Source organism: Somniosus microcephalus, chromosome 10 (assembly GCF_052327205.1).
Source record: "Somniosus microcephalus isolate GS21.2 chromosome 10, FLI_Smic_1.0, whole genome shotgun sequence".
In the NCBI taxonomy this organism is placed as follows: domain Eukaryota; kingdom Metazoa; phylum Chordata; class Chondrichthyes; order Squaliformes; family Somniosidae; genus Somniosus; species Somniosus microcephalus.
Genome location: NC_140996.1, coordinates 134,510,680 through 134,533,741, shown reverse-complemented (window position 1 = coordinate 134,533,741; position 23,062 = coordinate 134,510,680). Strand labels below are relative to the sequence as shown.

General features: G+C 41.9%; 1 protein-coding gene across 17 annotated transcripts in view; it reads right to left on the bottom strand.

Moving 5' to 3' along the window:
* The window catches only part of picalma (phosphatidylinositol binding clathrin assembly protein a), a 140,601-nt gene that overhangs the window by 28,357 nt on the left and 89,182 nt on the right, over positions 1-23,062 (bottom strand). For 10 of the 17 annotated variants that reach the window (XM_085998822.1, XM_085998820.1, XM_085998826.1 and 7 more), the window contains 4 exons: positions 19,032-19,178; positions 18,822-18,905; positions 5,704-5,784; positions 3,183-3,299 (listed from right to left, as the gene is read on the bottom strand). In XM_085998822.1, coding sequence (XP_085854948.1) covers positions 3,183-3,299; positions 5,704-5,784; positions 18,822-18,905; positions 19,032-19,178 — 429 coding nt within the window. The remainder of the gene's footprint in view (positions 1-3,182; positions 3,300-5,703; positions 5,785-18,821; positions 18,906-19,031; positions 19,179-23,062) is intronic. The other 7 variants (XM_085998832.1, XM_085998833.1, XM_085998834.1 and 4 more) reach the window with 5 other exon arrangements.

Sequence of the window (23,062 nt, the reverse complement as noted above, 5' to 3'; positions counted from 1 at the left end):
ATAACCTCCCAGAGATGTCGGGGAACATAGGGTCTGATGAGAGGGAGGAACTGAATGAAATCAGTATTTGTAGGGAAATGGTGTTAGGGAAATTGACGGGATTGAAGGCCAATAAATCCCCAGGGCCTGATAATCTACATCCTAAGGTACTTAAGGAAGTGGCCCTAGAAATAGTAGATGCATTGCTGATCATCTTCCAACATTCAATGGAATCTGGAACAGTACCCATGGATTGGAGGGTAGCTAATGTTACCCCACTATTCAAAAAAGGTGGTAGAGAGAAAATGGGGAATTACAGACCGGTAAGCCTGACATCGGTAGTGGGGAAATTGCTCGAGTCCATTATAAAAGATGTAATAGCAGAGCACTTGGAAAACAGTGACAGGATCAGACAAAGTCAACATGGATTTACAAAAGGTAAATCGTGCTTGACTAATCTACTGGAATTTTTTTTTGAGGATGTAACTGGTAAAATAGATAAGGGAGAACCAGTGGATGTGGTGTATTTGGACTTTCAAAAGGCTTTCGATAAGATCCCGCATAAGAGATTAGCATGTAAAGTTAAGGCACATGGGATTGGGGGCAAGATATTGACTTGGATGGAGAGCTGGTTGGCAGACAGAAAGCAAAGAGTTGGAATAAACGGGTCTTTTTCCGAGTGGCAGGCAGTGACTAGTGGGGTACCGCAGGGATTGGTCATTGGACCCCAGCTATTCACAATATATATAGTAATGATCTAGACAAGGGAACTAGATTAATATCTCCAAATTTGCAGACGACACAAAGCTGGGTGGGCGTGTGTGCTATGAGGAGGATGCCGAGAAACTCCAGTATATTTGGACAGGTTGGGTGATTGGGCAGAAGCACGGCAGATGCAATACAACGTGGATAAATGCGAGGTTATCCACTTTGGTGTCAAAAACAGGAAGGCAGATTATCTGAATGGCAATAGATTGGGAGAAGGGGAAGTGCAACGAGACCTGGGTGTCCTTGTGCACCAGTCGCGGAAGCATGCAGGTGCAAATGGTATGTTGGCCTTCGTAGCGAGAGGGTTTGAGTACAGGAACAAGGATGTCTTGCTCCAGTTGTACAGGGCCTTGGTGAGACCACATCTTGAGTATTGTGTGCAGTTTTGGTCGCCTTATCTGAGGAAGGATGTTCTTGCCATGGAGGGAGTTCAGCGAAGATTCACCAGGCTGATATCTGGGATGGCAGGAATGACGTACGAGGAGAGATTGGGCTTATACTCGCTGGAGTTTAGAAGAAGGAGAGGGGATCTCATTAAAACTTATAAAATTCCTACAGGACTGGACAGACTAGATGCAGGAAGGATGTTCCCGGTGGTCGGGGAGTCCAGAACCAGGGGTCATAGTCTAAAGGAGAAGGGGTAAGCCATTTAGGACAGAAATGAGGAGGAATTTCTTCACCCAGGGAGTGGTGAACCTGTGGAATTCTCTACCACAGAAGGCAGTAGAGGCCAATTCATTAAATATATTCAAGAAGCAGTTGGATATATTTCTTAAGGCTAAAGGGATCAAGGGATATGGGGAGAAAGCAGGGACAGGGTACTGAATTTGGATAATCAGCCATGATTGCATTGAATGGCGGAGCAGGCTCGAGGGGCCGAATGGCCTACTCCTGCTCCTATCTTCGATGTTTCTATGACAGCGCTCAACCAAATCCGCACAGGGAATGGACGACGCGGCCACCTGCTCCACAAGTGGAAGATGAGGGACGACCCGAAGTGCGACTGTGGCCATGAGTCGCAGACCATGGAACACTTCACATCAACCTGCCCACTAAGATTTGCTACGGGAGGCACTGCATTTCTTCACTCAGGAGGCCATCCAAACTAGAAATCCTATTGTAAGCTTTCCCATCATACGAAAGTAGTAGTACAGCAGTATAGTTGGGAGCCACAGCAGATTATAAGGAGACTGGGAAGCAGCAATGGAACAAAAGCCACTACACATTTTAACTGCTTTACAAATTTACCGGTAAAATATTTTGTAATACTTACAACTGTAGGAAAACACAAATTCACCAGCTGGCCATATCATCATACAACTACTTTGATCACTTAAAATTAATTTTTAACCAAAATTTTAATTTCCCAATGAACAAATGCTATTAGAAAACTAACATCAGCCTTCTGTTTCCCGTAATTGCCAATTTGATGGTCATAATAATGAGCAATTTAATTCACTGTTTCTGCAAATACTGTTGAAAATGGCACTGGCAAGCAAGATTCAACCATGGGCTGGCAGTAGTAGTAGCAGGGGGACTCGGGAACAGGCCAGAGTGGTAGAACGCTGAAGCTAAGCAATAGTAACACAAACAGAAGACAGGAAGAAGCGCAACTGAATGCTTGAACTTGATTAAGTATCAAGTGAATGCAAAGAGTCAATAATTAAACAAAAGCCACTTCTAGTCTTCTATTAACAAGGGTAACTCAGTCAGGATCCTTTAAAAGCAAGGCCATTAGGCATGTTCCAAACCACTTCAACTTTAGCCGAGATCATTTTCAGTTCGACAAGTCAGGGTTTCTGAAAAGTTCAGTACTTCTTGCAGATACCCATGCCTAATCGTGAGATCAGCCAGCTATCTTGTTAATACATATGCACGTGCCTCAGTTGGTTAAACATGTTACAGCAGACTAGTTACAATTCGACACCCCTTTTAGCAACAAATAGAGACATCAATTCCAGTCTAATAGTGAGTATATACAGTAATATCCGACCATACCAGGCTAAGTGCTACAGACTGTCGCTGAAACTCCACTAATCTAGGTGGTTTCTATAGAGAGAGAGAGAGTGAGTCTCACTGCATCATTCACAAGGATTCTAGAGAATCCAACCTTAACACTTCTCAATCAAAACAACAAAGGGTGCAGTCCAGAATGAGGCCTTATATACAGAAAGGAGTTGGGGAAGATCAAAACAGCAGTGCAAAAGTACAAATTTCTTAAAAGGATAGGGTTCCTGGGTGATAATTTCCTTCCCCCCTCCTCCATGGATGACAGCAAATCCTATTTGTTGTGGATACTGAACAAATGAGGGAAATATATAAATCGTGTTTTACATTCAAATATTAGATGTCAATTACAGTACATAAATCTCATTAATGTACAAATACAAGATCTGACAAGTTTGTGGCACTCCACATAATGAAGTTATTCTTACCACCAGAATCAATGATGCTATTAGTTGTGGAAGTTGATTTAGTCCCAAATACAGACTCGAAGTCAACATTAAGGCTTGCTGATGATGGTGCCTGAGTAGCAAGTGAGGGATTGAATCCTAAAAATACAAGAAGCATGGCTATATTAGAGCAGATAATTCAACAACAAAAATGAACTTCACAACTCTGTTGAATACTCTTGTTCTTATACCAATCAGAACAGAGAGTTTTGTCTCAATGCATGAACCAAATTTAGTATTTTAAGTGACTATTTTCGCTTGGCTATATTGTTTCTACCACGAACCAACATTAAACAATACTTTCTGTAGAAACAGCTCACTCACATTTACTGTAGTAGCACTCATAACAAAATCTTGTGTTTTTTGAAGTAAAAGTCCCAGTCATTCTCCACATCGTTCATCTCATTTCCCCACCCTGCCCCTCCTGCTTTCGTACCACTTTTCTCCCCATAAAGCACTGTTCCTGACTGCGCCCCACTTGGCCTCCTCCCCAAGTCACTGTTTCCAGCTTTTCCCCTCTTCCTTTCCCTCCCCGAGTTGTGCTGTTATGTGAAGTTATTTTGGCCACTGCATGCTGTGGGCAAGGAGTTTCTGTTTTTGCCAAAATTCCCACCTACAATATATGAGCAGTTGGAATCACTTCAAATAGCAGCAAGAAAATGGATTTTCAGCCACTAATGCAGACTCGCCCTCAAAATCTGGATGGTCGTTATGCATGTAGCTTAATTCAGCATTACAACTACCAGTAAAGAGTTCATACCAGAATAAAGTTACTAATGTAAAGTTGATCATGATACAGATATGAAATCTCTCGGTGCAGCAAGTAAGACTGCATAACTGTATCTCCATGTTTAAAAGCAAGAATTGTTAGCATCAGGAGCCCCTACAATGCCTTTGCTAAATTTTCATCATGACAGATTCATACTCCAGTCAGTAAACCGTGGGTTTTTGTATTTACACACTACCTGTCTAAATAAGGCAGCCGGCTTGGTTAGAATGTGGAACTTGCTACCACATGGAGTAGTTGAAGCGAATAGTATAGATGCCTTTAAGGGGAAGCTAGATAAGTACATGAGGGAGAAAGCAATCGAAGATATGCAGATAAGGCTAGATGATGCAGGGGGAGGAAAAAGAGACTCGTGTGAAGCATAAGCTCCGGCACAGACCAGTTTGGTCGAATGGCTTGTTTCTGTGCTGTAAATTCTATGTAATGCAATATTCTGTTAATGAGAGCAACTCTCACTGCAACACTCGTTATTTTAAGAAGTGATTTTACACCAGGTAGCCAGGAAGATTAATCACTTTATATGCTTAAAAGCTAAAATACTTCAAATATCAATTCAAGAAAGAAAATTCCAAATTCTTACCAATCAATTTTAGAAATAGGAACTTCTTTAAGAAGCAGTACTATCATCACGGTCATCTAATTGGTCAGAATCACTCAAGTCATATGCTTGATTTACAGCAGAAACAGGGCATTCAACAACTTCACAAACACTGTCTTTTTCTTCTGGGAAGGTTAAGGATGGACAACTAATTGGAGCCATTGTTCTATTTCCACCTAAGCTATACATTTCATTTTCTGCTTAAAGTTGTTACTGAAGGCACATTACAAAGCACTTTTATAGATTAACTTGGAAACAGTCTAGAATTAATTGTTTGAGAGAAAAAAATGCAGGAAGTTCACTTTGCAATTTTCCACAAATGTCATTTTGCGCTTCAGTTACATGACAAATATATCATTGTGGTACCAACACAACCTGATAAGATTGTAGTGAAAGCCCTAATGATCACAAGATACCATTAACTTTGCCATTTTTCACAAGGCTATCACCTGAGCTTCCCTAGAAATCATGCTGTGTGCAGTATGCCCAAGTTATGCAAGTGCCAAGCAGAATTAGGTGCCAGGGGAAACCTCCCCACCGTTGCCGCGAATATAATTTGGCATGTTAAATCGATGAAGGGGTATGGACTTGCGTATTTTCTCAGTGCAATGACGGGCCTTTTTTTATTTTACTATTCAAACATTTATAGTGACCTGTCCAACAACACAGTTTAATCTTACTCTTAAAGCATATTACATTCACAAACAGACTAAGTTTTGATTAAAAATGTGGGAGAATTTGTTGATGATTTACACACTGAATAGCACAGGGCTAGCATTTTAAGCAGCTGAATGCAACATAAAAAATGTAACATCTCAGGTTTGGTATTCCATCTAAATGTTACAGTATTGCTAGAGTCAGGACGTGTGCAGGTTCTGGTATGTTTATTTAGGGAGTGGGGAATATATTCCTTGAAGTACCAAGACAGCACTTAATTAAAACATCTTATTTTTGTACATTAAGTAGTAAATTATTCAAAACAAGTTATTGAAATCTTTGGACACCTTGGCCTATTTCACATGCAAATGAAAACACTCAGTAATTCAGTGCACAATAAACAAAACTTAAAAGACTCAACCTAACAGCACTTTCAGAACAAACAACAATGTAAAACCTACCTGCAAATAGACCAGCTACAGCAGGGGGCTCAGTTCTAAACTGGGAAGCATTAGAATAGGCTGGAGGGCCACAGAAGGAATCTGACAGATAAATTGTGCAAAGAAAAAGGACAGAAAGATAAGCAGATGTTACTGAGCAGAGAACTGAAGACTGAATACAAGTAGAAATAGTACAAAATTGATTAATTATTTATTTGTTAGTTACATGTTATGATAGTATTAAACCAACTAAAATGCACAGCAAAAATTGATGCTCAATTTTTAACCATGACTTACTAACCTATAACTACAATTCAAGCTGTGCTTCAGGCATAAATACATTGATAATTAATTCCTAAAACAGTAATACCAGTATTTGCACTGGATATGTCAGACTACTTAAGGCAAACAGTTTAGAAGCTTATTTCACCTGACCATATTCTAGCATTTTCTCATTTTGGGTCTCAGATGCCTCTTAAATTAAAAAAAAAAAAATGCCGATGATCCTCACTTTTACCAGCTTTCAACTATAAAACCCAACAGTACATACCAAACACAGAATATATTTGTACTAGACTAAACTGTAAATGGAAATAAAAGTCCAATATTTAGTTTTAAGGTGCAGCCCTTGAAGATTGTTGAAAGAAATGACCAAAACAAGGTGGTAGCCAATTGTTGAGAAAATATTTGATTATAATGAGATCTCTATAGTAACGGGGAGAGGATGAGGAGAGTGAAATCTTCCTTTGTGCACTAAGTGGAAAAACAAATTTCCACCCTTCCCTCACCTTCACATGGTCCATCTCAGACTTTTCCCTTCCCTTCCTCGACTTCTCAGTCTCCATCTCTGGGGATAGGCTGTTGACAAACATTCACTACCAGCCCACTCACTCCCATAGCTACCTGGACTACACTTCCTCCCACCCGCTTCCTGAAGGACTCTATTCCATTCTCCCAGTTGCTCAGTCTCCGCCGCATCTGCTCTGACGATGCCACCTTCCATACTAGTGCTTCCGAAATGTCTTCCTTTTTCCTCAACCGAGGATTCCCCTCTACTGTGGTTGACACGGCCCTCGCCCGTGTCCGTTCTATTTTCCGCACTTCTGCTTTCACCCCCTCCCTCCTGGAACCACGATAGGGTTCCCCTTGTCCTCGCCTTTCACCCCACCAGCCTCCACATTCAACGGATCATCCTCCGCCATCTCCAGCGTGATCCCACCACCAAACACATCTTCCCCTCACCTCCCCTTTCAGCATTCCGAAGGGACCGCTCCCTCCGCGACACCCTGGTCCACGCCTCAATCACCCCTTCCCCTGGCACCTTCCCGTGCAAGCGCAGGAGATGCAACACATGCCCTTTTACCTCCACCCTTCCCATTGTCCAGGGCCCCAAACACTCCTTCCAGGCGAAACAGCGATTTACCTGTACTTCTTGCAATTTAGTATACTGTATTCGCTGCTCACGATGTTGTCGTCTCTACATTGGGGAGACCAAACACAGATTGGGTAACCGCTTTGCGGAACACCTCCATTCTGTGACCCCGAGCTTCCAGTCACCTGTCACTTTAATTCTCCGCTCCACTCCCACTCAGACCTCACCATCCTCGGCCTCTTACACTGTTCCAATGAAGCTCAACATAAGCTCGAAGAATAGCACCTCATCTTTCAATTAGGCACTTTACAGCCTCCTGGATTCAACGCAAGAGTTCAACAATTTCAGACCATAACCTCTGCCCCTATTCTTTCCCCCCCATTTATTTATTTAATTTTTTTCCTCTCTCTCTCCCCCACATGGCAACTGTCTTTCATTCTGCCAGAGCCATTTACACTTCATCTAGAGCCATCTTTTGTTTCTTAACTTGTCCCATTACCATCTCCTTTTGCTTTGCACCATCTCTTAATCTCACCTGCTTTCCATCCCATCACAGACCTTCCCTTTTGTTCTTTCCTCCCCTCCCCCCTCTCGCTTAAAAACCTGTTCCATCTCCAGCTTTTTCCAGTTCTGACGAAGGGTCATCGGCCTGAAACGTTAACTCTGTTTCTCTCTCCACAGATGCTGCCTGACCTGCTGTGTATTTCCAGCATTTTCTGTTTTTATTTATAATAGAAGACAGGGGGTTCAGGTGAAGGGTTATTTAGGAAGGCAAAGAGAAAGGCGGCAGCAATAGTGCAAGGCAACGACAGGGGTAATGATAACCAAAATGTATCAGGAAGGGGCAGAACATACAAGCAGAAGAGTGCACCAGAAAAGAGAGTCGGAGTAAGGAAAAATGATGAGATAAAATTAAAGGCTCTTTATCTAAATGCATGCAGCATTCGTAACAAGATAGAGGAGTTGACGGCACAAATAGAAATAAATGGGTATGATCGGACAGCCATTACAGTGACGTGGCTGCAAGGTGACCAAGGCTGGGAACTGAATATTCAGGGGTATTTGACATTTCAGAAGGATAGGCAGAAAGGAAAAGGAGGTGGGGTAGCTCTGTTAATAAAGGATGAGATCACTGCAGTGGTGAGGAATGATATTGGCTCAGAAGCTCAAGATGTAGAATCAGTTTGGGTGGAGATAAGAAATAGTAAAAGGTAAGAAGTCACTGGTGGAAGTAGTCTGTAGGCCCCCTGACAGTAGCTATACTGTAGGACAGAGTATAAATCAAGAAATAACAGTGGCTTGTAAGAAAGGTACTGCAATAATCATGCGCAATTTTAATCATCATATAGATTGGACAAATCAAATTGGCAAGGGTAGCCTTGAGGACAAGTTCAGAGTGTATTTCGAATGGTTTCTTAGAGCAATACCTTGAGGAACCAACCAGGGAGCAGGCTATTTTAGATCTGGTAATGTGTAATGAGACAGGATTAATGATCTCATAGTAAAGGATCCCCTAGGAAAGAGTGATCATAGCATGGCAGAACTTGGGTCTGAAACTATTGTCCTAAACTTAAATAAAGGCAATTACAAGGGTATGAGGACAGAATTGGCTAAAGTGGACTGGGAAAATAGATTAAAGGGTAAGACGATAGATCAGCAGTGGCAGACATTTAAGGAGATATTTCATAAATCTCAGCACAGGTATATTCCAGTGAGAAAGAAAGGCTCTATGAGAAGGATGCACCATCCGTGGCTAACTTAAGTAAGTTAAGGATGGTATCAAATTAAAAGAAAAGGCATACAATGTTGCGAAGATTAGTGATAGGCCAGAGGATTGGAAAAAAAATTATAGAGAGGGAAAAGATAGAGTATTAGAATAAACTAGCAAATAATATAAAAACAGACAGTAAGAGCTTTTACAGGTATATAAAAAGGAGTAGCTGCTAAAGTAAACGTTGGTCCCATAGAGGATGAGACTGGGGAATTAATAAATGGGAAAGAGAGAAATGGCAGAGACTCAACAATTATTTTGGATCGGTCTTCACAGTAGAAGACACTAAAAACATCCTAATAATAATAGATAATCGAGGGGCTATAGGGAGGGAGGAACTTAAAACAATCTCTCTCATTAGAGGAAAAAGTACTAGGCAAACTAATGGGGCTAAAGACCGACAAGACCCCTGGACCTGATGGCCTGCATCCTAGGGTCTTAAAAGAAGTGGCCGCAGAGATAATGGATGTGTTGGTCGTAATCTACCAAAATTCCCTGGATTCTGGAGAGGTCCTAGCAGATTGGAAAACCGCAAATGTAACGCCACTATTCAAGAAAGGAGGGAGACAGAAAGCAGGAAACTATAGGCCAGTTAGCCTAACATCTGTCATTGGGAAAATGCTGGAATTCATTAAGGAGGTGCAATAATAGGACATTTAGAAAATCATAAGACAATCAAGCAGAGTCAACATGGTTTTATGAAGGGGAAATTGTGTTTGACAAATTTGCTAGAGTTCTTTGAGGATGTAACAGGGTGGATAAAGGGGAACCAGTAGATGTAGTGTATTTGGATTTCCAGAAGGCATTCAATAAGGTGCCACATAAAAGGTTACTGCACAAGATAAGAGCGCATGGGGTTGGGGTAATATATTGGCATGGATAGGGGATTGGTTAACAGAAAATCAGGATAAATGGGTCATTTTCCAGCTGGCAATCAATAACTAGTGGGGTGCCACAGGCATCAGTGCTGGGGCCTCAACTATTTACAATCTATATTAATGACTTGGATGAAGGGACCAAGTGTACTGTAGCTAAAGTTGCTGATGATACAAAGATAGGTGGATTAGCAAGTTTTGAGGAGGACACAGAGTCTGCAAAGGGATATAGATAGGTTAAGTGAGTGGGCAAAAAATTGGCAGATGGAGTATAATGTGGGAAAATGTGAGGTTATCCACGTTGGAAGGAAGAATGAAAAAGCAAATTATTTAATTAGAGCGAGACTACAAAATGCTGCGGTACAAAGGGATCTGGGGGTCCTAATACATGAAACACAAAAAGTTAGCTTGCAGGTACAGCAAGTAATTAGGAAGGCTAATGTAATGTTGGCCTTTATTGCAAGGGGTATGGAGTATAAAAGTAGAGAAGTTTTGATGCAACTTTACAGGGCGCTGGCGAGACCGCACCTGGAGTACTGCATACAGTTTTGGTCTCCATATTTAAGGAAGGATATACTTGCATTGGAGACAGTGCAGAGAAGGTTCACTAGGTTGATTCCTGGGATGAAGGGGTTGACATAGGATGAAAGGTTGAGCCTATACTCATTGGAGTTTAGAAGAATGAGAGGTGATATTATTGAAACATAAGATTCTGAGGGGGCTTGACAGGATAGATGCCGAGAGGATGTTTCCCCTCGTGGGGGTATCTAGAACTAGGGGGCATAGTTTCAGAATAAGGGATCGCCCATTTAAGGCAAAGATGAGGAGGAATTTCTTCTCTGAGGGTCGTGAATCTTTGGAAATCTCTACCCCAGAGAGCTGTGGAGACGGAGTCATTGAATATATTCAAGGCGGAGATTGACAGACATTTGAACTACAAGGGAGTCAATCGGTATGGGGAGAGAGCGGGAAAGTGGTGTTGAGGCCAAGATTGGATCAGCCATGATCTTATTGAATGGCGGAGCAGGCTCGAGGGGCCGATTGGCCAACTCCTGCTCCTGATGTCCTTATGTTCAAAAGCGGGGGGGAGGGGGCGGGCAGAGAAAGAGGGAGAGAAAGAGGCGGAGTGCGAGAGGGGGAGAGAGGCAGAGTGAGACAGGGAGGGGGAGAGAAAGAAAGAGAGGGTGAAAGAGAAAGAAAAAGGAAAGATAAGAGAATGAGAAAAAATTTATTTTAATGTATTTAACACTTCACATCCAAGTAACTACTTTTGAAGTTTAGACACTTGCTCTGTAGTCAAAACAACAGCCAATTTGCAGATAGCAGGGCCCCACAAACAACAAGCGAGATGGATGGCCAGTTCATGTTTTTCTTTTTGCTGGTGTTGGTTGAGGGAAGAATGTTGACCAGAATTACAAGAGAACGCCCGGTGCTTCTTTGATTATGGAATCTTCAATAATAACAATTTGCCTTTAAACAATTGTCTTTAACACAAGAAACATTCCAAGGTGCCTCAAAAATAGGTGTAATAAAAAAGGAAACCAAGCCACGAGGGAAATTAAGTGGGGTGATCAAATGTAGGTCAGAGAGAGAAGGTTGAGGAGGTTTTTAAAAAAGGAAAGAGGTTTGCGTAGGGAGCTCCAGTAGCACGAAGACAGCTGAAGGCTCCATCAGCAATGGTGCATCAAAGGGTGGAGACAACTACACAACAAACTGGAGTGAGAGGACTGGAGCATTCAGGAGGAACAGATGGCTGGAAGGATTGCAACGATAAAGGTGGCGCAAAGTCATGGAGAATTTATAGACAAGTACATGGATTTAAATTGAACACTTCATGATGTTGAGCTTGAAGTAGTTTTGACTCATCCAGGACGTCTTTTGGATGAAACGTTAAAGCGAGGTCCCATCTACTCTTCTCAGGTGGACGTAAAAGATCCCATATTTCAAATAAGAGCAGGAGAGTTATCCCCGGTGTCCTAGCCAATATTTATCCCTCAATCAACATCATTAAAAAACAGATTCTCTGGTCATTCTCATATTGTTGTTTGTGGGAACCTGCTGTGCGCAAATTGGCTGCTGCGTTTCCTACATTACAACAGTGACTATGCTTCAAAAAGTACTTAATTGGCTGTAAAGCGCTTTGGGACCTCCGGTGGTTGTGAAAGGTGTTATATAAATGCAAGTCTTTCTTTTCTTTTAGATGTTGCACAAGCAGCACAATGACAGTCAGAAGGTCGCGTGGAATAGATGGCACAACAATAAAAGGGTTTGTCATATACTGAGAACTGCAAAAGACTTCAGGACACAGAAAGAATAGGCAGACAAGAGGCACTTGCAATTTTATGTAGAGAAGTATGACGTGATGCATTCAAGGAGGAAAAAAGGGTGCAAATGAGAGTGCATGCAGATAATGCCATTAAAAAGGCCATAAAAATTTTAGGTTTTATAATTAAGGGCATAGACTCCAAGATGGACTGGATTTTCCTGGGTCCCACCCGCATGGTGGGGGAGGGCCCGGGAAACCCAGAAGTTCGTGCGTGTGACGTGAAGGGTGGGTTCCCCGCCCCAAAGTCAGCCTGATTGATAGACTGGCTTCCAGTCGTGCGGGGAACACAGACAAGGAGGTCACAGGGGGCGGGGGTTCCAAGCCTGGGGAGAGGATCTGACCCCCGACCCCAGGGCAGAGATGTGATACAGGGGGGGGGGGGGGGTGGGGTAGCTTGAGGGGCTGGGAGCAAGCACTCCTGCTCCTCCCGGCCCACAGGAATTGCTCCTCCGAGGCTAAGGCCGCCTCGTTGCAGCCACTGGGAATCCTGGACCCTGGGATCCCCGGCTGCCTGCAGTAAAACCTGCAAAGTTAAAGTAGAAGCTTCAGGCCTCATTATACTTAAATTGCCAACCCACCTCCTGGCAGCGGGTTGGCAGCCCGCACCGCGCCCCCCTCCCCCAGAGTGAAAGGTGAAAGTGGGCGGGCCGAGGTCGGGTTTTACATTTGTATAACTTTCACTTCCCCCACACCTCCAACCCACCCGTTCTTACCTCTGAAAATTCCAGCTGTTGTGATAACTTTGTACAAAGTTATCACAAGTCAGTTAGAGTATTGCGTGCAGCTTTAGACACCATTATAAAAGAGCTTCGAAGCCATAGAGACCAGAGTATAAATTCACTAGGATGATACTAGGTATGAGAAGCCATAGCTATGCAGAGAGGTTTGAGATACTGGGACTATTTCCCTTGCAGCAGAAAAGGCTAAGAAGAGATTTAAGGAGTATGAGGACGAGACCAGTGCATCTTTTAAAAGGAAGAGCAGATAAACATTTGAAGTTGAGGAAGATACAAGCTGTGGGGAGAAAGCTAAGCAGTGAGATTAGCATTGAGTTGCTCTAGCAAAGAGCCAGTACACAAACAGACCAAATGGCTTCCTTCTCTGCTGTAAACTTCTATATTTATTCTATGAAGGAGGACAATGGAGGAGAGGGGCATGGTCAACTATAATGAACACTGCACAAAGGTTGAGGACGAGGAGAAGGGTTAGAGCACAAGGAAAACAATCAAAAAGGTTGTCATTTGTGACTTTAGCTAGGTTCATTTTGGTGCCACGAGAAGGGCGGAAACTGGACTGGAGAGACTTAAATAAAAGGAAATTGGGAGAGATGGGCATGGAGGCAACATGTTGGAAGACCTTGGCAGGGAAAGTGAGATTACAGATGGGGGCGAGGATGGATGGTCAAGCATTTTTTTGTGGTTTATAGTTTCTAGGGTCTCTGTGGTGTAGCGGGGACTGCTGGTAAACAAGGGCCCGTGAGTATATCATTAAATTGTAGATTGGTGGGATTGATTTGAATTAATTTAATTCAAATTAAATTAAAAGGTAAGTCATGTCAGGACAGCCCGGTCCCGTGGTATGTTCCTCCTGCACTATGTGGGAACTCAGGGACACTTCCTGTGTCCCTGACAACCATGTGTGCAGGAAGTGTATCCAGCTGCAGCTACTGGCAGACCGCATTGCGGCACAGGAACTGCGATTAGATACATACTGGACCATTCGCAATGCTGAGGACGTCATGGATATCACGTTTAAGCAGTTGGTCACACCGCAGGCAAAGGTTGCACAGGCAGAAAGGGAATGGGTGACCAACAGGCAGAGTAGTAGGTGCAGGCAGGTAGTGCAGGAGTCCCCTGTGGCCATCCCCCTCTCAAACAGATATACCACTTTGGATACTGATGGGGGGGGGGGATGGCTTACCAGGGGAAGGCAGCAGCAGCCAACTTCCTGGCACCAGGGGTGGTTCTGCTGCACAGGACAGGAGGAAAGAGTGGAGAGCTATACTGATCGGGGATTCTATTGTAAGGGGAATAGATAGGCGTTCCTGTGGCCGCAAACGAGACTCCAGGATGGTGTGTTGCCTCCCTGGTGCAAGGGTCAAGGACGTCTCAGAGCGGCTACAGAACATCTTGGAAGGGGAGGGTGAACAGCCAGTTGTCGTGGTGTATATAGGTACCAACGATATAGGTAAAAACCGGGATGAGGTCCTAAAAGCTGAATATAGGGGGTTAGGAGGTAAATTAAAAAATAGGACCTCAAAAGGTAGTAATCTCAAGATTGCTACCAGTGCCGCGTGCTAGTCAGAGTAGAAATAGAAGGATATTTCAGATGAATACGTGGCTAGAAGAATGGTGCAAGGGGGAGGGATTCAAATTCCTGGGACATTGGAACCGGTTCTGGGGGAGGTGGGACCAGTACAAAACGGATGGTTTGCACCTGGGCAGGGCCGGGACCGATGTCCTAGGGGGAGTGTTTGCTAGTGCTCTGGGGGAGGGTTTAAACTAAAATGGCAGGGGGTTGGGAAACTGAGCGGGGAGACAGAGGAAAGGGAAACGAGGATAAAAGCAAAAGACAGGAAGGAGAAAAACAAAAGTGGCAGACAGAGAAATCAAGGGTTTAAATCAAACATGGCCACAGTAAATAATAATTCTAAAAGATCTAAGCGTTAAAAAAACAAGCCTGAAGGCTTTGTGTCTTAATGAAAGGAGCATTCGTAATAAGGTGGATGAATTCGCTGCGCAAATAGGAGGTAAACGAATACGATATGATTGGGATTACGGAAACATGGCTCCAGGGTGGCCAAGGCTGGGAACTCAACATCCAGGGGTATTCAATATTCAGGAAAGGAAAAGGAGGTGGGGTAGCATTGCTGGTTAAAGAGGGGATTAACACAATTGTAAGGAAGGATGTTAACTCTGATGATGTGGAATCTGTATGGGTAGAACTGAGAAATACCAAGGGGCAGAAAACGTTAGTGGCAGTGGTATATAGACCTCCAAACAGTAATGCGGAGGTCGGGGATGGCATTAAAAGGGAAATTAGAGAAGCGTGCAATAAGGGCACAGCAGTTCTCATGGGTGACTTGAATCTACATGTAGATTGGGCTAACCAAATTAGTAACAATACTGTGGAGGAGGAATTCCTGGAGTGTATACGGGATGGTTTCCTGGACCAGTATGTCGAGGAACCAACTCGAGATCAGGGGATCTTAGCCTGGGTATTATGTAATGAGAAAGGATTAATTAGCAATCTTGTTGTGCGAGGCCCCTTGGGTCGGAGTGATCATAATATGATCGAATTCTTCATTAAGATGGAGAGTGAAGTAGTTGACTCAGAGACTAGGGTCCTGAATTTAAATAAAGGAAACTACGATGGTATGAGGCGCGAGTTGGGTAGGATTGATTGGGGAATGTCACTCAAAGGGTTGATGGTGGATAGGCAATGGCAAACATTCAAAGATCGCATGGATGAACTACAGAATTTGTTCATCCCTGTTTGGCATAAAAATAAAACAAAAAGGGTGACTCAACCGTGGCTAACAAGGGAAATTAGAGATAGCATAAGATCCAAGGAGAGGACATATAAATTGGCCAGAAAAAGCAGTAAACCTGAGGATTGGGAGCAGTTTAGGATTCAACAAAGGAGGACAAAGGGATTAATTAAGAGGGGGAAAATAGAGTATGAGAGTAAGCTTGCAGCAAGCATAAAAACTGACTGTAAAAGCTTTTATAGATATGTGAAAAGAAAAAGATTGGTGAAGTCAAGCGTAGGTCCCTTGCAGTCAGAATCAGGGGAATTTATAATGGGGAACAAAGAAATGGCAGACCAATTAAATACATACTTTGGTTCTGTCTTCACAAAGGAGGACACAAATAACCTCCCAGAGATGTCGGGGAACATAGGGTCTAATGAGAGGGAGGAACTGATAGAAATCAGTATTTGTAGGGAAATGGTGTTAGAGAAATTGACGGGATTGAAGGCCGATAAATCCCCAGGGCCTGATAATCTACATCCTAGGGTCCTTAAGGAAGTGGCCCTAGAAATAGTAGATGCATTGCTGGTCATCTTCCAAAATTCGATAGACTCTGGAACAGTACCCATGGATTGGCGGGTAGCTAATGTTACCCCACTGTTCAGAAGAGGTGGTAGAGAGAAAACGGGGAATTACAGACCGGTAAGCCTGACATCGGTAGTGGGGAAAATGCTAGAGTCCATTATAAAAGAAGTAATAGCAGAGCACTTGGAAAACAGTGACTGGATCGGACAAAGTCAACATGGATTTACAAAAGGTGCTTGACTAATCTACTGGAATTTTTTGAGGATGTAACTGGTAAAATAGATAAGGGAGAACTAGTGGATGTGGTGTATTTGGACTTTCAGAAGGCTTTCGATAAGGTCCCGCATAAGAGATTAGCGTGTAAAGTTAAGGCACATGGGATTGGGGGCAAGGTATTGACTTGGATAGAGAACTGGTTGGCAGGCAGAAAGCAAAGAGTTGGAATAAACGGTTCTTTTTCCGAGTGGCAGGCAGTGAATAGTGGGGTACCGCAGGGATCGGTCCTTGGACCCCAGCTATTCACAATATATATTAATGATCTGGACGAGGGAACTAGATGTAATATCTCCAAGTTTGCAGACGACACAAAGCTGGGTGGGCGTGTGTGCTGTGAGGAGGATGCCGAGAAACTCCAGTATGATTTGGACAGGTTGGGTGATTGGGCAGAAGCAATATAACGTGGATAAATGCAAGGTTATCCACTTTGGTGTCAAAAACAAGGAGGCAGATTATTATCTGAATGGCAATAGATTGGGAGAAGGGGAAGTGCAATGAGACCTGGGTGTCCTTGTGCACCAGTCGCTGAAGGTAAGCATGCAGGTGCAGCAGGCGGTTAAGAAGGCAAATGGTATGTTGGCCTTCGTAGCGAGAGGGTTCGAGTACAAGAACAATGATGTCTTGCTGCAGTTGTACAGGGCCTTGGTGAGACTACATCTTGAGTATTGTGTGCAGTTTTGGTCGCTTTATCTGAGGAAGGATGTTCTTGCCATGGAAGGAGTGCAGCGAAGATTCACCAGGCTGATATCTGTGATGGCAGGAATGACGTATGAGGAGAGATTGTGTCGATTGGGCTTGTACTCGCTGGAGTTTAGAAGAATGAGAGGGGATCTCATTGAAACTTATAAAATTCTAACAAGACTAGACAGACTAGATGCAGGAAGGATGTTCCCGATGGTCAGGGAGTCCAGAACTAGGGGTCACAGTCTAAAGATAAGGGGTAAGCCATTGAGGACTGAGATAAGGAGGAATTTCTTCACCCAGAGAGTGGTGAACCTGTGGAATTCTCTAGCACAGAAGGCAGTAGAGGACAATTCATTAAATATATTCAAGAAGGAGTTGGATATATTTCTTAAGGCTAAAGTGATCAAGTGTTATGGGGAGAAAGCAGGGACAGGGTACTGAATTTGGATGATCAGCCATGATTGCATTGAATGGAGGAGCAGGCTCGAGGGGCCGAATGGCCTACTCCTGCTCCTATCTTCTATGTTTCTAAGTTTTGAAGCTGAGAGGATGTTGCTGAGGGATAGTTTAACATATCAACTGGAAGATGGCACCTCTGACAATGCAAGACACTTGTCAGCCTAGATTGTGAGCTCTATTCCTGGCACACAGGAAATCTTCTCCCATGGTCTCAGACTGTCTATCTTAATACTGTCAATTATATAATTCAAACTGTGAGTGTAATTAGAATAAAGAATAAAATGGACAACTAAACCAGTCAGCATAAAATAAAACCCAACTCCAGCGCATTTGCCCAAACATCCAGGTGTGTTTATTTAAAAAAACTCAGATGGCAAATCAGAAGTTCATCTGAGTTTCCAAGAAGAACAAATGAGAAGAAACAGTCTCTGGGTTACTCTAGGAACTCGAGTAATGAGTATTTCTTGTGCCAGGGATAAACTAACATTCTATAAGAGAGTATCCAAGATTGCCAAATAAAATTAAAAAAATTACTGTGCCAGTTTATATTCACATAATATATGTCTTAGGAAGCCACGAGAAAATATGAGACTTCGAGTCTTCCAGAATGGCTGAAGGCAGGGCCTGACCAGAATATATGCACAAGGGTGCTTTTCTGGCTGCAACCCCTCCAGTAATAATCCAATATGTCGGGGTGGAATTTGCGATTTATATAGGAAATGGTATGTACAGCATATGATCCGAAGTTGGAGGGCATGCAATTTGCTGAAGGTGGTGATGCGGAGATGCTATTACAGCACAGTACGTTGCTTAGACACGCACACACAAAACAATCCGGGGAAGCATGTAGATTTCAAGTCTTTTCCAGAAGATATAAAGTCAATCTAAAATAATGATGCAGTTTTGACATCTCAAACAAATAAAAACTGATCACAGGTAAAATGTAGTAGAACATCACCTCCTGTAAGACACACACTATATTGGTGGATAAATTAATGAAAAATCTATAACTAATGAATCAATAATCCAACCAATGTAAATAAACTCAACAAATGCTCAAGAACTGACCTACCTTCTGAATAAAATTATACTTCTTGCCCTCTTCTTACCTTGTGTAAAATTAATTTAAATGCATAAAAACGTGCTGAATCATGGCTATATAGGTTGGATTATTCACTCACTAGAAAGGAACAGGCCTAGTTCAATTACTTGAATTTTTTTTATTTCTGTTTCAATTATAACTTTTAAAAGTAGTGCATTATGTTTTCTGATTTGAGAAAACATAGATATTGCGGTGGAAAAACTTTCCATCGGAGTACCTGAGACAAAACGGTCTATCCGAGGAGTGCATTCATATTTTGTGGCAACAGAAGAACTTGGCTCAGTAAAAGGATTGAAATGATCTGGAGAATCAAGAAATTGCATGTGTTCATAGATTCAAATTCTTGAAGTACTGAAAAAAGTTTCAAAGATTAAGGAAATTTGAACTTGTCCAAGTAGAAATTATAATTAAATAGTTAGGTTTTTACCAAACATTTCATGGCTATGCGTCCTAGAAGTAAAGGTCACACCATCTGAGAAGGCGACAGTGGTATTTAGAACTTCATCAGCTTTCGTAAGAAAAGGATTTAAGCTTGGAATGGCTTCATCACCAGCATCAGAAGATGAGAAAGGATCTATAAACAGTAACAGTGAAGAAAGCAGAAACAAAACAAGAAAAAGCAAAGAAACATCAATCAAGTCACAAGACAGAAAAACAGCTTAGTCAAGGGACATTCATTCAATGCAAGAGATGAGTTCAACCAGTTTATTGCTGATGTGAAACCTTGTTCTTCCTGTTAAATTTGTAAAATTGTTTGCCATTACTTGAATATTTCAATCCAAGTCAAATTTCTTTCCCATTGGTCATCAGTCCAATGAATGAGTCTTGCTTTATACAGCCCAGTCTGTAGAATTGTACATATTATCCCCTCTTATCTCATGCAAACAAATCATATCCTTTAAGATATTTTTATACAATGCTCAAAACACGCAAGTTTAATGCTGGATGTACATGTTGCTATGTTTACAGTTCCTTGTATTTGTTTCACCACAATGCATTACCAGCAATGGAAATTCCCATACCTCACACAAAGACCATTGGAATAAACCAGTTTGCATGAATTGTAGCCCTTGTTGAAGAACTGCACTGTAATTTACAAAAGAAATTCCCTTGCCCCAAAAAAATCAATTTACACCTCAAGTTACAGAACAATTATTCTCCCTTCTCTCCCTCCACCCCGCCCCCACCCCAGGAAGGAAGAAACAGGCATCACGTTAGAAAGAGTGACTGCAAACAAATGTGAATGACTTTGACTCTGAAACCAGAGCATCAAAACATGTGCAGCTGCTTCATCTGACCACACACAATTCGACTTACCAAACAAGTGCATCAACCTTGGATATGGGTTGACGACATATATCATGTGCATAAATTTCAGTGCAATTGTCCCAGTACTAGCTGTTAAATTAAAACAAGCAGAGCACTACTCTAGCCTCAATCTATAAAATTGTGCAGTCGCATTGGAGATCAAGCAGCAAAAGTCAGAAAGCTATCTGACTGTGCTGTAACAGGGTTTTCACATTGTATCTACACAGTGTAAATCTTAGTATCCTATGCATGATAAGCTATTTGAAAACGCTGGATTTTTGTGGTGTAAAAGATCAATTCAGTTATTAATCTGCAATTTGCCAGTAACAAACCAAACATCCTCCCCATCTAACCACAGAAAGGTGTAGTGATGGTCTTCACTGCAGAACTACTAACACTTTCTTCAGTATAAGGCCAGCTTATAATTAAATCAACAGGATTTGAGACATTTAGGTTCCCCCAACTTTAAATCTTTCAGAATGCATTATTCTAAAAGTCTGACAAATGTATCCTTTGAACATAGTGCACTGCTAGGTTTTTTTGATAAACATTTACTCATTTTAATTGTAATTTGTTCAAAATATTAAATAGTTTGATGAATATCAAGCCAAAAGATTAACTGTGAAATGTGAAATACACTGAATTAATTATTGTGCAAATGCCCAGCTGCATATTCTGCAGTCAAGGCTACAGGCACAGCATCTGGGTGATCATTTGCCAGAAACAGAAGCTAGCTTTATAAATGGATCATGAATAGTGAGACCAGCTATTGTGCTGTCTAATTACACATATATATGCAACAGCTCCATTAACATTTATTCTTTAAGCCTCCAACTTGACTTGGCATTACACTTGTGTTGACATTCTTTGAACATTGCCCAGTTTTTGATGTTTCTGCTATTTCTATTGAAGCTCAACTTACAGAAAGACCTTGAACAGGTCGCAGATAAAGCTACACCTTCAAGTGTCTAATGGACAGTTGGTGTTCCGACTGTATAGTATAGAAAGAAATTCAAGTGAGTGACTATTAAGTTTGGATAATATTGTCAAAGCATAGGTTTGTGCAGAACTAATATCCATCACCAGCACTTAAACAAGGCTATCAAGATTACACGGCTTGGAATAATCAGATTATTACTGCACCAGTATTTTTTCCCTTTTGGCTTCTCAAATCCAATATTGGCCTCTTGAAAATTAGCCATAAAAGTTTGATTCAGCTGATTATGAAACTTTTTGATTAGAAAAGTTTCATAATGAGTAGAACAGCTATAATAAGAAACAACTAGCATTTATTGATCATATTAGATCCTAACCAACGCTCCCATTTTCTCAGACAGCACAGCAGGTGCTGGTAATGATTCTGCAGTTACCATTTACATCTCCTCTGGACCCAGCTTTTGCTTCTTTACTTGTCCCATTACCACCTCCTTTGTCCTTGCACCATCATCCCTTTTGTCATTTAATCACTCCTGCCCTCCACCCGATCACAGACCTTCCCTTTTGCTCTTGCCCCCCACCCTGCTTTTCCCTCTAACTTCTTCCAGTTCTGATGAAAGGTTATCGATCTGAAACATTAACTTTCTCTCTCCACAGATGCTGCCTGACCTGCTGAGTGTTTCCAGCATTTTCTGCATGTTAATATGTTTATCAAGTGTGGCATACCTCATTCCATACCTGTGAGGGAGGTCAGATCTCTTACAAGTACAGGAAACTTTGTGTTATCCGGAGGCTAAGTGTCCGGCAAGCTCGAGCCACCGGCAAAAATCAGGAGCCGTTTTGTTATTTTTTTTTTCTTCTCGTGGCTTTTTTTTTCAACAGTCAGGCTCTGGAAAGTCTCTCTGAAGCTGTTGCTAAGCTACAGAGACGCTTCCAAGGTACGGGCCGACTGTTTAGAAGCTGTTGCTAAGCAACAGTGTTTGTCGTCAGATACGGAGATGAAAAGCTTCGTATGCTTCAACATTAATGCTGGTGTGTCCGGCAGTTTTGAGGGAACGGCAACAGCTTGGTCCCATCGGTGCCGGATAGCACAAAGTTTCCTGTATTGTTCTTGAACCTACCACTAGGATGTGCAAGTGTGATTTGGCATAATTTGTCCCCAAATGTTCCTCAGTGTGGAAAGACAAACTTTACTCAGCACCTTGACACTGAGGCAGCAGCATGGTGAAAAGGATCATGGTCCATGAAAACAATGTCAGCGAGATACCAATTCTGTGTACGTAATGTATCCAAAAAGCTACTGGCCTGCTAAATCATGCTACCAGGCAACTTTAATAGTGTTAAAATTAAAGAAAGTTTCAAGATGGGTACTCAATAATTATCTCAACAAACAAATCATGTAAAAACTATACTGAATCTTGACCAAATTATATTCAGTAATAGAAACTGCACTGGCTGCTGGGATAAAATATCAACACACAGTTGTTCAAAATATAAAGTGGTACCACACCTCGGAGTCCAAACCATCCTTAAATCTCCTACTTACTGCAGACTTGGAAAACAGTTTCTCGGAACTAAATATTAGCTGGTAGAACTGGTCAAGTTTAGCCAATATTAAGAGACAGTATGGCTTTTAGAAATCTTGAACCAATATGACTTTTAAAAAAGTATTTAAAAATCAAACTTATTGGGTTTTTTTTTTAATAAACTAACTACAGCAAGTTTTTCCCCCCCTAAATGTTTTAGCCATCATCCTGGTGGGGAGTAAATCTTTCCAACCAGACAGCCATACTCGAGTGCCATGATCTTCAAAAGAGTAAATAGTTCACTTTACTGCCTACTATATAGACACATTTTATGAACATTTTGCTTCCTTTCGTCTGAAGGTCACTGCAGATTCCCATGGAAATTATCTGCACAAAAGATCAAAGTTCAAACTATTTTATGTACACTCACATTAACAGAGGATTAGTTTTCTCTTGCTAATGGCTTTATCCTCCAATGAGTAGGCAGAAAGAATACACAAAGCAAAATACTTATATCACTTAAGATATTTAAATAGATTATTAGATACAAATGTTTAATAAGTTTTTTTCCCCAGACTTTGGTAACCCCATTCCTTACAGGGGTAATCAACTAGTCAGTTATATTGACCCTGGAATACAATTTTATTTGGAGAGAGTTATATGTCAATACTGAAATCTGAACCATTTG